This window comes from Pyricularia pennisetigena, chromosome 1 (genome assembly GCF_004337985.1).
Source record: "Pyricularia pennisetigena strain Br36 chromosome 1, whole genome shotgun sequence".
Classification (NCBI taxonomy): domain Eukaryota; kingdom Fungi; phylum Ascomycota; class Sordariomycetes; order Magnaporthales; family Pyriculariaceae; genus Pyricularia; species Pyricularia pennisetigena.
The window spans coordinates 2,546,115-2,561,726 of NC_043740.1; the positions used below are offsets into that span (position 1 = coordinate 2,546,115).

The window sequence follows — 15,612 nt, forward strand, 5'->3', positions numbered from 1 at the left end:
CCACCAACGCCGGGGCGCGTTTCCTCCAGGCCAAGGCGTACATCGGTCGTTGGAGACGGGCAAGCTCACGGACCTGGCGGTGCTGGAGCGCGACCACTTTTCAGTGCCCGGGGAGGAGGCCGGGCGCAACAGGGTGTTGCTGACCATGGTCGGCGGCGAGGTCGTGTACGTGGCCGAGGGCGAGAGCTTCGGCGAGGGAGTCGCGACAAGGTTCCCCAACGACGATGCCGAGAGCGCAAGGCTGGAGAGGAGGACCGTCGGCGGGATCGGGGGGCAAGGACCTGGGAGACGAGGGCAGGGCGAACGTGGCGAAGTTGTGGAGGCGCGGTGGGCGTGATCACGGCGGGAACTATCACTAGGTGGGGCTGCGGTTCAGGGGAAGAGAGAGCGCCACCGGTTGTTTCTGTTGTTGCCACTGCTTAGAATAGGATATAGCATGACTGCATTTTGCTTTTTTTTTTTTTTTTTTTTCACATGTGCGAAATCGCTTCAAGACATGTACCAAGCATAGTATTGCACTTATATATATATTTATGCTTTGAAGTACTATCATGGAAATTGGTTCTTTCCATGAATGCTAAATATGCTGTTCCAGGAATGCTATTCTAGTAATGCTAGCTGGTCATCTCACTGCACCCACTACAGCCCCCGTCGGAATGATTAATGATAGTGGTTTCAAAGCAAAAGTCCGGGGCGGATAGGAGATATGGTCTGGAAGCACAGAACCCGATGGCCAGCACTGTCGCATAAAGGATTGCCGGTCCGGAAACTTCTACCCCATCCTCCTGTTTATCAGTACAAGTACATTAGACGATAACGGCTGGTAGAAGTGGTGAGGTGCATTTGGCATTTGACAAGTTTTCCTCGCGAGCTTTCCAATCTTTTAGGTTTTGTGTTGTAGCCGCGGCCTGGGCCATTTCCATACAAACTCAATTGGTTGGCTGTTAAATGGCCCGATCGCCACTTGCCATCAAGAATGGTGAATTCTGAAACAAAGAAGTGCGGACCTAGGAGTTGGTTGCATTGAATGTTACCACCTCGTACCTTAATTAGCCCTTTGCCGCTAGCATCCGACGAAACGTTTTGTGGAAACCGAGAGTCTGGAACCTGTGACAATGGATGAAATTGAATGGCCAGCGCTGTTTTTGTTTCGACCTTGGAGTGCGTCCGTCGTATTCGCGCCAGTGTGAAAGATGACGGATGCCTGTCGGGGACAGAGCGTTGGCTCTCGTTGACATGCTCATCCAATTCATTCAACGTAGAATGTTGACCGGTGCTACTTTTGTCTTCAGGGACCTCTGACTACTGGGCCCCAGCGCGTTGCATGTAGCACCCAAACCCCACACTTGACGCCTTGGCATACCAACGTTGCAATTTACAACCTATTTACTGCAGGTGAGCAAGGTAAGCAGCTGCGACACCGTATTCAACGGCAGCAGTCGTTTCGCAGTGGCCTCCTGGTCAGAATGATTCCGAGTTAGGAACCATGTAATTTACCATAGCTTGGAGCTAGACAGTTTAGGCCAGCCGGATCGGCTGACCATCCATCGAGGCGGGCCAACTCGATTAAAAAAGTCGAATGTTTCTCTTACAGCCCAAATTTACTGGACCTGAAGGGGAAAAAAAAAGTTCTCAACCGAATTCCGCTCGTTTCCGTAAAAAGGATCCAATGCATCGCATTTAGATGGTGGCTGTGCCTCGACGCATATTGAATCTGGAAATTGCCATCGATTCGTCACAAGGGCCCAGTCACAGGCAGCAGAGGTGACAACCAAAACCCCTCCCATCCATTGCGGAACGACGATTGGCGAAAGGGTTCGTCTTTTCAAAAAGAAACAGAAAAAAACAAACAAAAACACAAATAAACCAAAGCACATCCATCCCCAGAAATTCACAGAGAACTCCGACGTTTGAAAAGAAGAAAAAGCAGGGACGCCACCCGCTCAATCCCGCCTGGAACGCGGAGAGCCCTGCGTGCCTGCCCACTGCACCGCCAACGCTTGTAGGGCCTCAGTTTGCTGCTGGCCACTGGGTGGTGCGGGACCGAACAGCAAGGCGCGACAAGAGCATCTTGGGAAGTGAAACCATCAACCTTTGACGCAACCAAACGGTCAATCCAAAAATACCACAACACAAAAGCCGGCAACCTCCATGTCGTCTATTCTACGAGCACAGTACATCAAAGTTAACGCCTGAAGTGCGTACAGATAAGTCAAGAGTCAGATCCCCACTCACTTTATTCACCTTCCCATACAGAGTAACCGAGTCGTCCGCCGCAACAGGTTTATCCTTGTACGGGCTTCCTCTATGCCAGATCGCGGTGTTGGCTGCTTGCTGCCAGTCAGCTTTTAATTAACCTTTACGCATATATTGCTTCCATCGCATTGACCAGGGAATGGACTTTGCAGAAATGGCTATGCTGTGCTGTGCTAACTGCAGACATTACGTCTTTTTAAAAACAGGGGAGACGTCCACTTCCAGGCAAAAAAAAAAGAAGAGAAAACTAGGTCGCGAGGTTCGACTTGAAGCTCCTCTTGGGTTTTGTTCCAGCATCAATAAACGCTGCATTCGGCTCATCATCTGCGCGCAGGACGGACGACCTGCATAGTTTCGCAGGACAGGCCGACAAGGAACTCCCTCGATCGCTAATTCATGCGCACATCATTCAGAAGGTCGTGACTCCCCAGAGCAGATCCCGGAGTCAGCCAGACCGACAACATTGTCACCCTGTCGTTGGCCTTCGTTTCTGCTTGCAGCTTAACAAAGCGGCAGATCAAGGGCCATCAGCCGTATTTCCAGTTGCCTCTCGGCTACGGACTCGACTGCCTGCTCTCGGCAACCTGTGGCCATGTGGGACAGGTTCAAGGGCGCCGTGCCTCAAAAGCTCGGTGGCCGATCCCAACAGCAGCACAAACAGCGTCCGCAATTTGGTCTGGACAAGAACGCATACGCTGGCGGGGCTGGCTACAGCTACTCGGTCCAGGGAGGAGTGCCGCCGCCTCGCCCAGCACGAGAATTCGAGCAGCCGTTACACTTTTAGTGAGTCGAGTCGTTTCACAAACATGTCGTCTTGGTGTCATTTGCGTTGTTTCTGGGCAGTCTCTTGTCGGTTTTGCGCCGATCTGGGAAATCATCTCTTGTTTTCTTCCGCCCTGCTGCCAGTCAGCAACTTCAGATCAAAAAGCCACTGCAGGGCCGCGTTCGGTTTGATGCAGCCAAACTTTTTCTTTGCTGAGCTGAGATCGGCCGCCGCCGCCGCCAGTTGGCTTTGTTATAAGTTATAACTGGAGAAGGCATGGAAGACGCCAGTCAGGCATCAGAAACAAGCCGAAATAGGCCATGCATTTATTTTTGATTCCCGTAATTTAGAACACCCCTGACGCCGCTCATCGTCACCTAAAACTAAGCGGTTCTAGGTGGCAGGCGGCGGGGCTGTTCCTCTAGCCGACGTTGGTCCTTGTCCTTGTTCAGGAGCTCCATCAACCCCCTCATAATCCCAGTCGCGTCTGGCACTTTCGTCGCCGGCGCTTTTGCCTTTTGCTTCTAAAACCCAAGCTTCGTACTTTGCATTTCTTCATGACTTGCTGCCTCATGACGTACATTCACGTAACCGGAAAAAAAAGAAGAATGATAATAATAATAAACTAACCTGAGCACCTCGGAAAACTCACAGCGACAACTCTGCATCCGTCATAGAACAAGTGCCCGGCCAAAGTCAACATCGCAACTACGCACATCGAAACTCGGCCGGCTCTAACCGGCGTCCCGCCTCATCCGTATACTCTCAGCCAAGTCCTATCCACACCAGTTTCGCCCCAGTATCGACGGCGCCGCCAAGGAGGAGCTACACTTTTAACGACGGCGACGAAATCTCGCCTCCTTCATCACCAGAAGAGACTACGCCAAGGCATGGGTAAGTGAGAGTATTCATCCCATCTTGTGGCTGCAGGCAGGCGAGTGCTTGCTTGGCAGTGCAGGACACATCCCGCGATTCAGGGTATGATAGGAGCTTTAGCGATGCAGGGCACACTCCCGACAACAGCCCGCTGCATGGCTTTTTGGGGCGAAAAAAAAGGGCACTTACAAAGAACCTCGACATTCCCGGTGCAGTGTTCGGTGAAATGGCATAATCTCTACGGAGTTATTATGCCATCCACTCAGCAACCCGATCTACATTGTGCCCGTCAGACTGTTTGCTTTGGTGTCTTCTAGTACACACATGAGGCTAAAATGAAACTCGTTCCTAGGGCCCTCCCTGTACCCGACATAAGCCCAATCGACGAAGACGACGAGATATACAACGGCAAAATGTCTCAACCACCAAGTTTCTCTCAGGTTATGCGAAACAACATACCGTCATTACGTCGCGAGCGTCGTCAAAAAATGGATGCCGCCAGTTCGCAACTCCGCGAGTCGAAATCTCGTGACAAGATGCGATTGCCTCAGCCCAAGCCGACCGAGCTGTCGAAACGCGGCTACCACGGTGGCGAAGTGAGATGGGATCCAGCCACTGGAGAACTGACTTCGAGCGAGAAGGGAAGACCAAGCCAGGTCAAGCCGGCCGAATACGCCAAAGAATTTGGCGATAGCCCGCCGCGAGCGGCTGCTTCGGCCGCCCCGGCCATTAGCACATCCACCCCATTTGGAGAGCGCGTGAGAAGGATCGCGCCGCCAGGGTTCGCCACGGGCGGTGCAGAAAAGGCACTGCGTGCTCCTGCTGCCCAAACACCCCCGAGGCGAACTCCGTCTCCCATGTCTTCACCTACGGCGTACGACCCGGCTGCGAGTGCCTTTGCCGCGGCAGATCGTCCCGAGTGGAAGGGTGGTAGTGGACGGTCAGCAATCGTGAAGCCTGTGCACGACACTCCAGACGTGGCCCCGCTGAAGATTCCTCGCAAGCAGACCAAAAGAAGTTTGGCGAGTCCTGGTGCCACATCTTCGCCCGTTGCGGCTGGGCTGAGCAACGTCATGGCCAGCCCCCCTGCTAGCCCGGCCGCCCCTGAAACGCTACGATCCCCACGCGAAACTAGACAGCAAATGGACCCCTCGTCGCACCCTCCTCCGCCAGAAGAGCAAGAGAATGAAGAGGCGAACATCCCCCCAGCGAATTATCCAAGTCCTCCCCAGCCGAGTGGTCAAGCTGTAGCCCCCGAAGATACGGCAGCCACATCGCCGAATCCAATGTATCCTCTCAGCCCAGAGTCGACAAGTCCAACTTCGGCAGTTCGAAGGAAGCCTACGCCGTCGCAGCTGTCGCTGCAACAGCAGCAAAACAGCATTAACTCGAGATATTCCCAGAGCGACCCCTTCAACTACGAGACATATGCCGCCACAAATAAACTCCCTCACGCAAATTCGAACACATTCAACGCTGGAGCGCATGGCGATTGGGCTTATTTATCGCCCAAGTCCCCAGAACCCAGCTACGACGCCGCCGGGGCACCGCGAACTCTGGGTGACGACTATGGACGGAACGAGAGTCCTTCGAGGGACGGGGGTGTCATGGGCCGTATGAGGCCCAAGCTTCGCAACGGCGGCAGCGGAAGCACAACTCCTTCCAGCGATGACGAACCCATCAAGATCAGCCTCGGTGGTGGTCAATGGGCGAACCGAGACCGCAAGGCCCTGGGAATGGCTGCAGTGAGCTCCAAGTCCTCCAGCGACTATGACGGCGGCCACGCGCGACGAAGCTCGATGGCGGGGTCCATTCACAAGACCCTGCCACCGGCACCTCCCGAGACGACGGCCAAGGACCGCGTCGATCAACTTAACGCCCAGCTCCGAGGCCTCGCGAACCGGCGCCTCAACCTGACGCGGTGTATCAAGCAGATGACGGAGCTCATGCCGACGGACAACATAATGGCGTCGTCGGAGGTTCTGCGCAAACGCGAGATCGAAAGGAAAAAGGTTGAGGCCCTTAAGATGGAACTCGCCGAGGTGCAGCGGGAGGAGTACGATTTGGGCATCAAGCTTCACCGTGCTTACAAGCGCATCGACAGGACCGGCGAGTACGAGCCGACGACGTTGTGGGTCAAGCGGGTGACTGGATACTAGGATGTTTTAGTCGGCATTCGTTCGAGCCAGCTGTTTTGAAAGATCTGGGCGTTGGGATAAACTATGTCAGATTGGAGATGATGAGTAACCAGTTGCAGTAACCTTTTATTATTCTGGACTGGGTTTTCTATGTTGTTTTCTTTCTGGTTTAGCGGTTATTTCTCTCTTGTCTTTTTTTTTCTTTAGCCATATTTTTTTTTTTTTTCCTGCCTATGGGCACATTGTACAAGGCGCATATACCATTGAACATAGTCACTGTGTGACTATTCCCAAATTTCTTCTGCCTGAAGCCTAGAAGACAGACATATCCCCCCACAAATATTGATACCAAGACTGGGTTGTACCATGGTAAACAACACCTGTTGCCACGCTCTTGACGTGATAGCGAAACATAGGCCACCCCGATTTCATACCGGGGGTAAGCAACCATGGAGCTTTTGGGTATTCATGGTTTGTCCCAGACGCCTGGCACACTGTGGATGCGAACGAGGCATGAGCGCCGTCGGCGGTGTTATTTGATTCGTTGGCCATGCGATGGAAGATCGATCCGACCCCGGCTGAAGGCCACGATGTAGAGATTGGCCAAACTAGTGATGCAGCCATTGTTGCACAAACACGTTACACAGCGGACGGGACCCGTTCTTCTGGCTTCTTTTTTTTTTTTTTTTTTTTTTTTTTTTGTTTTTTTTCTCTGATGACGAACGAACGGCAACTTGCATGCTCCTAGTCTAGACCAGACTAGATCGAGCCTAGAACGTCTTGACCCAGAAACCAGAAAAAAAAGACAACCAAAGCAGGTGTAGATCTGGACCAGTGCTTAGTTTTCCCTGATGGGTAACGCCGGAAAACGGTCGCCGGCCCGCCCCCCACAAGAAAACACAAAGGGGGGGTAAACCACATGATATGCACGACATGCATACCCATCGTGGATTGTAGCACAAAGCAGAGGTTGGATTTTACGCCCCGTCGGGCCCTCTCGCTTGCTTGCTTGCTTGCTTACTTGCTTGCTTGCTTGCTTAATTGCAAGGAGCAAACTTACGCGATAGACAGATTACCCTTCTCGCCGTTGAGATCCGAGCTGCCGACGCAAAGCTAAGCAGCATGAAATGTCCCTCGATCATCTTATCGCCTAGTTCTCAACGGGGCATATCGCCATCAGTCAGTGACGAGTGACGAAGGGTGGGAAAAAAAATCGAAATCAAAATCAAAACTGCGAACGAGTGGAGGTGGTCCTTACCATGTCCATTCTCTGGGCACCGGGGGGCCATCGAAAACAGACCCTTTGCTCGCATACGAACCCTGTATTCTTCCCAAGGGGGGAGGGGGGCCTGCGGCGGCGCCCGACTCTAAAAGGGTTCGTGATCCTTTGTTTCTTGGGAATTTCTTCTGTAAAAAAATATTTCCCCCCCTATTTTTGTTTCTGTCTTTTTTTTCTTTTACTTGTTTCTGTTCTGGCTGTTTTTTTGGTACTCTTGCTTTTTCATTCTGATTTTTCTTTTCTTTTTTTTTTTTTTTTTTTTTTTTTTTTTTTTTTTTTTTGTGATTCCCTCCCAACCAAAAATCATGGAGCCACACCAGATCGTCATGCTTCAGGCTAAATCTCACTTATACAAAATTCCGATCATGTCCGTCATGTGGAGTAAATCGTGCGCAAGCGAGAACAAATCGATGCAGCCTTTTTTTTTTTTCTCCTTCTCTTGCTTCTTCGTTTCTCGACACTGCAGAGCGCAGGTGACAGAAGGTAGAAACTTTGAATCAAGGAATTGTTATTCGTTGTTTGTGGTTTGCGATTGATTGCTGGGATCAATCGACCCCGATTTGCTTGCGACACAGATAAGCGAGACAGACCCCCCCTCCCCCAAATGCGCCTTTCCCAATGCCCCGATGTGCTTTTGTCGTCATCGAGCTGTGATACTGTTGCTTTTCCGATCTCTTTTTCTTTTTTGTTGTTTAGGTAACTTTGCCTCGCATTGTCCCACACACACACACACACACACACACACACACCCCTCTACATAATATTCGGAATTACGGAAAGTCGATCCCCCGTACCACGTACACACACACACACACACACACACATAAGTACGTACACACCAAACACTTCCCCACACACTCCCTCCTTTTTTCAGCCAGCCACTCTGTCGACCCACATCATGAACCCTTGGTCGCGGCAGAGAGCATCCAGCGCAACCTTGGGCAGGCTCACAAACAGTTCGTGGTCAGTCGAGCCCTCCGCCGCCGGTAGGATGATGGCATTGCGGTAATCGCACCTGCCGCCTACCATGGCCTTGCGGATGCTCTCCGGCTTGCAAGGCCCGCCGACCCCGGGTATGTCAAAGACGGCGTCGCCCCCAAACGGTCGCCACGTGTTGACCTGGAGGTCGTGCCACAGCCGCGGGTCGTCCTCGAGCCCAAGCGTGCGGTAGTCGGTCAGGGCGCCGTACAGCCGCGTCCGGGCGTCGACGTAGCTGCCGTCCACCTCCGATATGCTGCGCCGTATGGCCGCTGACAGGTCGCTCAGGTCGCCGAGGTCGCGGTTGCGGGCCGCGTCCAGGAGCTTTTGGGATGGAACGGTGGTCAGGCATTTTGTCGTGGCATTGCCAAAGTACTCGTCGACCTTGATGCGCGGCTCGCCGGGTGGTGTGATGTAGCCGCTGAGGGCTGCGTTGGGTACACCGTTGGTGCGGACGTTTGTTTGCGAGCCCGGTGAGGCCTCCTCGACCGATTTCATGCGCTTGATCCAGTTCACCGGGTTCATGAGCGTCGCATTGGCCGTCGCATCCACGCCGTCTTCTCGACTTTCCGTTTCGTGTCGGGCGAGCGCAATATGAGCCCATGCCAGTGCGGAAATGCACACGTAGATGGACGGCATCGGTCCGATCGTCTCACCAACGCGGTTTCGAGGCCTCAGCTTTTCCCTGAGCCTCAAGAGCGTGGTTTCGGTAAAGACAAAAACTTTGGCATCCGTCGCAACCTTTGACATGTCGAACCCGCCTTGCCTTAGCACGGGCTGTGTCGGACCGACCATCTTGTTAGCCACGTAGTGATACTCGGGACAGTCTTTGGCCAGCGCCCCGACCCCTCTCCCCGCGCTGTCGTGGGCCTTATTCTTCACTATATCCGGCAGGGTGAGGGTCCAGCCGGGTGGATGCCTGACTGTAACATCTCTCGTCGCTGCCCCCAGGCAGTCGAGAAGAACTCGAACGCACTCGCCGTCCCCAAAGGCGTGGTGGAGGTGTGAGAGCAGAAGCAGTCCCCCCTTGATGAAAAAGGTCCGGAAGATGAGGACCGGGACGCCTTTCCGCTTCGGAGCACCGCCGACGCCTGCGGGGTTCTTTGGTTGGGCACCAGGGTCTGCTGGGTTTGCGTTGATGCCCAACGCGAAACGACCGTGTGTAAATGCTGCAGGTGGAAACCCTCGCTTCCGCAACTCATCGTACGTGTAATCAAAGGTAGCCGAGATGTCCTCAAAGGTGGCGTAGATGCCATCGCCGGGCTGGTCATGGGGACCGACGGACACGGCCTTTGCTTTGTGCTTGTGCCACACCAGCCAACCAGGCTGATCCGGAGCAGTCGAGAGTCGTAGGTTTCCAGCAAACTCGGGTCTTGTGTCAGCCAACCGGTGCAGTGATCGTAGAAGGTGTGCCCGGGCTGCTTCTCGCGCAGTCGACGAAGCGCTGGCTTGGAAGGGGAAGCACATGGAATACGACACAAAGTCGCGAGGAGCCGTCTGGCTCCAAAGTGGAAGTATCGTCGGCATTTCCGTCTCAGGTGGCCGGCCGTCCCTTGTAGGACGGGGCTGGAGGCTGTCTGTTCGACAAGATGGCGGCGTAAGTGGGTGTGGTGGTCCTTGTACCTTGCAGCTAGACGCGACGACCTTTGCCGTCCCTTGGGGATAGAACATAGTCGGATGTTGACCCGTCGTGGTCACCGTTGTTGAGCTTCCCATCATGTGTGTCGGTGGGAAGTCCGTGGCTACCTCAGCAGCTGATATGAATCTTGACATCAGGGGTATTGAAGATAGATGCCAGTTCAAGTGAGCGAGGGAGCAACAATTAAGGACCCAATGGCTATTATTCTAATCCGCTCCAGGGTGGCAGGCACGTATCTACCTGATGGCAGTGGACAAAAAGGTGCTATGTCAGAAAAGGACATTATAGACATCGAAGACGTAGAGTAGGGGCGCTCCAGGTATGAAGAGTCTGTGAGATCTGGGGTTGGTACGTTTGGTAGTTTCGAGCTTGCGGTGTGGAAATCGCTTAGCGGCGAGTTCCTACTTGCAAAAAATACCCCGTACATCTGCTGCTGGCAGTCGGGAGATCGAGGCAGAAGCATGGATGGCCCAACTGGGCTGCCGTGTTGCTTTTTTCTTCTTCTTTTTCTCCTTTCTTTCTTCACTCCTTTCTTTTTTTGGCTTTTATCATTATCCCGTGGTGTGCAGCGCGACAAAGCTATATGCAAGGAGGGCCAAGGAGACCATAAGGGGCCCAATGTGGATGTACCGCCAACGGGTGGGGAGAATCTAGCCGGTAAAGACGCCACACGCATGCGGGAGGATGAGATAGGAAGTTGTCATGAGGTGGGCGGGCTAGGCTTGCAGGCTAAGGATAGGCTGTGGCCGCACAACAGGAAAAGCCTTGTCTCCGCCAGATCGAATGTGTGAGCATAGGCCAAGCCTGTAAGCAAGGAGAAAGAGGGTAGTAAAGGAACAGAGGGGAAAAAAAAAAATGAAGATGAGGTAAAAAGAAATCAAACCAACACAGCCGGATCCGTGCTCTCGCTTGACGCCTCGGCACACCCCCAAATATTGTTTTCTCCACAAGCACCAAAGAGTAGTCCTAGTGACATTACAAAGGAAAAGAAAAAAAAAAAAAAGACCCCATAGCACCAACACCAAATATTCGTTTGATCCGGGACACGAGTTGAACGTGGAGCAGTGTATCGTAGCTTCTCCGTACCCGATGGCTTTACCGCTCCGACTTGCTCAGATTGTTGGTTCGCGGCAAGCTTCCCGGTGCCCCCGTGGTGGCGTGGAGGGGTTGTGAAATGTTGTAATGGAAGTGGGTTCAGGAAGTGTGATATGCATTATGGTAGTGGATCATGGTTTCTTGATGGCGTGAATTGGGGCCCTGGATGACCTGCCCCGGCGTTTGCTTACACATTTTTTTTTTTTTTTTTATTTCCCTGGCAAAGCCCGGTGATTGAATCGGTCAAGTGCTCAGCAGGTGTGTCGGCTTCGGAATCAACTATGCCGGGAATCTACGTGTTCCGATTGCTGATCCGTCCATATCTTGTTGGTAAAGGGTAGCGTATAATTGCTTCTGATTCTGCTCATTCCCTTGCCTAGGGTGCTGCCTCCCCCGATGCAGCGCCCAGGCTTGATCTAGGTTTAGTGTTATCGAGGTCCCTGCGAGTGCACTCTTGTGAAAACAGTGAAGGGCCTTCTCCAGAGGATGCACAAGCAATGTCGCTACCGGAAGCGCGCAACTCGTTCCCCGACGTCGTGTGGTGGGTGGGGTGGATGACCTTCTGGGGGAAAAACGAACCCACCCTAGCTTCCTCGAAAAGCTGAAATGTGATAAATTACCTACCTGGGCCGCGGATCGAGCCGCCGTGACCAGGCGGGAAGGGACAAAAAAAAAAAAAAAAAAAAAAAGCCTGTACAATATTGTGATCGACTACACAAAAAGGCTGAGTGTCTGGTGGAGTCGTATATATTGTGCACGCGTAATCGATAACGCCCGTGGTACTTGGATGCATAAAGCAAGCAGTTTTGGTCATCATTTGAAGGTCTCCTATCAGTCCGTTAATCGACACACCACTTAGCGTAGCTCGTTGGCGAAAAGGGTGGTCATATTACTATATGTATCCCCCATAATGAGGCTGCTATATGACTGGGCCAGCTGTTATCCTGTGTCATATGGTTGGTAGTGGGTGCTCGTAATGATTGATTGGTTAGTTTGCAGGTGATTCCACCTGACGTTGATGTTGTTGGTCCGGTCTTACTACGAACATCCTGGTAGTCGTTCTTGAGCTTTGCATTGGTGCGAACCGTTCAAGCCATGCCGCCCAGTGCGCCATAGCTGAGAATAGATATCAAGCTAGCTACTGTCAAATAGGCAGCACCCTGCTCGGTGCCTGGCTAGGCAAGGACCGTCAAGCCCTGGAACAAGGGACATGTCAGTCAAGAGAAGGTCTCAACAACCCCTTCCTTAGCCTTTACACCTGCAAAGCCTTGACAGGCTACGCAGTACGGCAACATGGCACAGCACATGACGAAGCAAGCCAGTAATGATTTGTTACCAACTTTCTTCGTGACAATGTGAGTGGCTGACGGGTTATAAGACAGGCCCAACCTTGCCGAGTTCCGTACTCGACAAAAGCAGCGGTGTGCAAGGTTGAGCATCTGGATGACTTCATGTGGAAGCCATGCTCCAAACCTTGTCCAGCCCTGTAGATAGATGTCCTTGACCAGATTGTCCTGCATACCCGAAATATAGTTAATGTGAGACAGTGAGTTCTAGAGGTTTGCATCTGACTGGGGATGCAGACTACATCACGCGCTACCCAATATAACAATACTTTACGAAGGGCCATATTAGGGGTAAAACGCCGAGACCGTCCTCAAGTTCGTCCACGTTTCAAGCCATAGACGAGGTCTAAGAATCAACGATTGAGAAGACTTACGATCTTGTCTCGTATGCTTGGGTTCAGTTTGCAGGTGGAGTTCTGAAGTTTGCCCAGAACAAGGGTCACCACTTGCTGAGCTGGAAATTGTTGACAGCCACAAGGCGAGTCCCAATGAGGCGTTTAGCAGTTCACGCAAGCTCCAGCGCCTCTCAAATGGCCAGCTCATTATGATCCACCTTGGGCTGCAGCACCCTGTTTCTGATCGGTCGGGTCCGATTTGAAGAAGCAACGGCAAGGGGTGAACATACTAGTCCAGAGGGAGCTGGGTGTTCGCGCTCAGTCACTAAATCGGGCTAAGCGTTGATATGCTCCATGCAAGCCCTAGCCCATCGATCATAATGGCGCCCTGTAAATCTGGCGAAGCTGGCGAGATCTTGATTTCATATCCACCCATACATGGGCTCCCTCATATTTCAGAAGCGCCCAGGTTGAGAGGTGCTGCCAAAACTCATCAGCCAAGCGCTTTAGCCAAGATATGTAAGCAGGTGTTTGGGCGGCCAAGCTGAACTGCGGGGGGGTGAGTGGTCGAAAAAGCTCGCTCGGGAGAGCTGCGATGGGTGATCCAGCAAAGATACCAGAGAGATCGGACAGGAGATCGTACAGGAATATCACAGAGATCGAACGATAAAGCCGCTTGGCGACAGATCGTATCATACATGGTCAGTTAACGATCCGAACAGATTTAGGGTTTAGTGCAGATCGATGAGATTTATTGTCCTTCATTCTCGGCACTGGAAAGGCTGGGACGAATCTGCTAGCGAGTTTGCTTGGCCACATCCCGTTTCCTATCAACATTGCGGTGTGATGAGGTTGGGCGGGATTGCTGAGCAGTTGTGGCGTTGCAATGGAGTTCGGCCGATCTGGGACTCGGTTAGACATCTTCTTGTCGATATTCTGCGCGTTTTAGTATAATGAACGAGGGGCTGGCACGGTTGGCACGGTTGGCTATTGATTTCCTGTTTTCAATGTCTGTTTTTTGTCCATCAGAATTTGGAGAAAGTGATAGATTCGGTATGAGAATTGAGGTGCCATGAGGTCTTGGATGCGAAAAAAGACAAATAAATGAACCCACCCCTCTACTGTCCAATGAGAATGTTGAGCGTGGATCGCTGCCCCGCATTAAGATTCTGTTGCGGTGTTAGCTTGCCATCAAACAACGCTTTCACGCGATGCCGCTGTTGGTGTCGCATTGTACCTATGGCGTAGAGGAAAGACAAGGGTTTCCCCTCTATCCTGGCAGATTTTCTTCACTTCATTTTATGCTTAGCAGACTGATTTTGTAATCATTTGGCATCAACGGAAATATCACCACCTTTCACGTCAGACTCTTCTCATCTAAGCATCTCCCATTTTTTACCCCATGGAACTAGCATCAAGGCGCCACTTCTTCAAACATGGAGGGCAGGATGTAGGTTGCCCTGATACCAAACCAAGATCCGGTCCTGTTGACTACCTGCTTGACCCTTTTCGCCCTACAATCCATGTCTGACACGACAAATAGCCTTCAATAGGCTTAAATTCGGCGGAGATCCAGAACTGCCACTGGTGCCAATTGCGGTCCTTTGCCAACCATGAAAAATACCCCATCTCGATCATTAACGACACCGGCGATGGGGCTTCGCTACCTGCCGATTTCCGTTTTATTTCCGAAAGAATCCTCGGAAAGGGTGTCTCGCGCGCCGAGGCTAGTTTCCTCAGCGGCTGCGAATGCACCTCGAACGAGGATTGCATGTACGGTGGCTGCGAGTGCCTCTCGGATCTCCCCGATTCTGGACTTGAAAGCGACGGTGGTGCAGATTCTCGCAAAAGCCGTAATAGCCGCATCAAGAAGTTCGCATATTATTCGAGTGGCGAAAGAGCCGGCTTGCTGAGGGAAAGCTACCTCGATACCCGGACAGCCATCTACGAATGCCATGAGCAGTGCAGCTGTGGACCAGACTGCCCGAACCGCGTGGTCGAAAGGGGCCGCACCTTGCCTCTTCAGATTTTCCGTACCGATGACGGAAGGGGATGGGGTAAGTTTGAGCTCGAGAAACCTGCATCTCTTGTCTGTGTCTGCAAGCACAAGTTGACCGCCACTGCGAAACAGGTGTCAAGGCCACAGTCGATATCAAATGCGGCCAGTTCGTGGATACCTATATTGGCGAGGTGATTACTGACAGCGAGGCTGTGGAGCGCCGTAAGGCCACCCGCAAAAAGGACCTGTATCTTTTCGACCTGGACAAGTTCTGGGAAGTGATACAGGATGACGAGAGCAGGCTGGTAATCGACGGAGAGTACCGAAGCGGTCCTTCCCGCTTCTTTAACCATAGCTGCGACCCAAACATGCGCATCTTTGCGCGTGTTGGCGCCCATGCCGAACTGAACCTGCACGACCTTGCATTTTTTGCTATCCGAGATATAGCAAACGGCGACGAACTTACATTCGATTACGTCGATGGCCAGGTCTTGCCAGATGGTGAACCGCTGGACAATGATTATACCAAATGCTTGTGTAAAAGCGATAACTGCAGAGGCGTTCTCTGGAGCTAACTGGGGGGCTTCTTTCGTGTTCTCCTTTCTCGAGCCGGGCATGTGAGAAAGCTGCAGATGCTTGTTTTCGACACAATAGAACAATAGCCTAATGCCCGTTCAAGGAAACCTCCAAACTTTAGCCCGGGACTTCAAAGGTCCCCCAGTGCTTATGAGAAAAGAGGTGCCTGATAATTGGTGCTGGGGAGGAAACGATCGGATGAAGCAAGTTAAGATTGTCCAAGTTCGTTCCTGCAAAGCAAGGCATGGAGCTCACGTGCTTGTATTCAGCCATATTTTGCATATCTAGTGTCTGCCTTGCCTGGCGAATAAATGGTTCGGATGCATGCGTTC

At 52.3% G+C, this 15,612-nt stretch overlaps 4 protein-coding genes across 4 annotated transcripts; 3 read left to right on the plus strand and 1 right to left on the minus strand.

The window, feature by feature from the left end:
* Positions 1–2,848: 2,848 nt before the first annotated feature.
* Positions 2,849–6,054, plus strand: PpBr36_07321 (uncharacterized protein; the record flags this gene model as incomplete). The annotated part of the gene is made up of 3 exons (XM_029894458.1): positions 2,849–3,039; positions 3,674–3,913; positions 4,248–6,054. 3 exons carry the CDS (start codon positions 2,849–2,851, stop codon positions 6,052–6,054), a joined length of 2,238 nt encoding a protein of 745 aa, XP_029748204.1.
* Positions 6,055–8,182: 2,128 nt separating this feature from the next.
* PpBr36_07322 (uncharacterized protein) lies at positions 8,183–10,006 on the minus strand (the record flags this gene model as incomplete). Its single annotated transcript, XM_029894459.1, has 2 exons — positions 8,183–9,856; positions 9,914–10,006. 2 exons carry the CDS (start codon positions 10,004–10,006, stop codon positions 8,183–8,185), a joined length of 1,767 nt encoding a protein of 588 aa, XP_029748166.1.
* A 1,928-nt stretch (positions 10,007–11,934) lies between these two features.
* PpBr36_07323 (uncharacterized protein) lies at positions 11,935–12,968 on the plus strand (the record flags this gene model as incomplete). The annotated part of the gene is made up of 2 exons (XM_029894460.1): positions 11,935–11,980; positions 12,772–12,968. 2 exons carry the CDS (start codon positions 11,935–11,937, stop codon positions 12,966–12,968), a joined length of 243 nt encoding a protein of 80 aa, XP_029748167.1.
* A 1,139-nt stretch (positions 12,969–14,107) lies between these two features.
* Positions 14,108–15,279, plus strand: PpBr36_07324 (uncharacterized protein; the record flags this gene model as incomplete). Its single annotated transcript, XM_029894461.1, has 3 exons — positions 14,108–14,155; positions 14,249–14,762; positions 14,837–15,279. The coding sequence occupies 3 exons, from the start codon at positions 14,108–14,110 to the stop codon at positions 15,277–15,279; spliced, it is 1,005 nt and encodes a 334-aa protein (XP_029748172.1).
* Between the last annotated feature and the right edge of the window lie 333 nt (positions 15,280–15,612).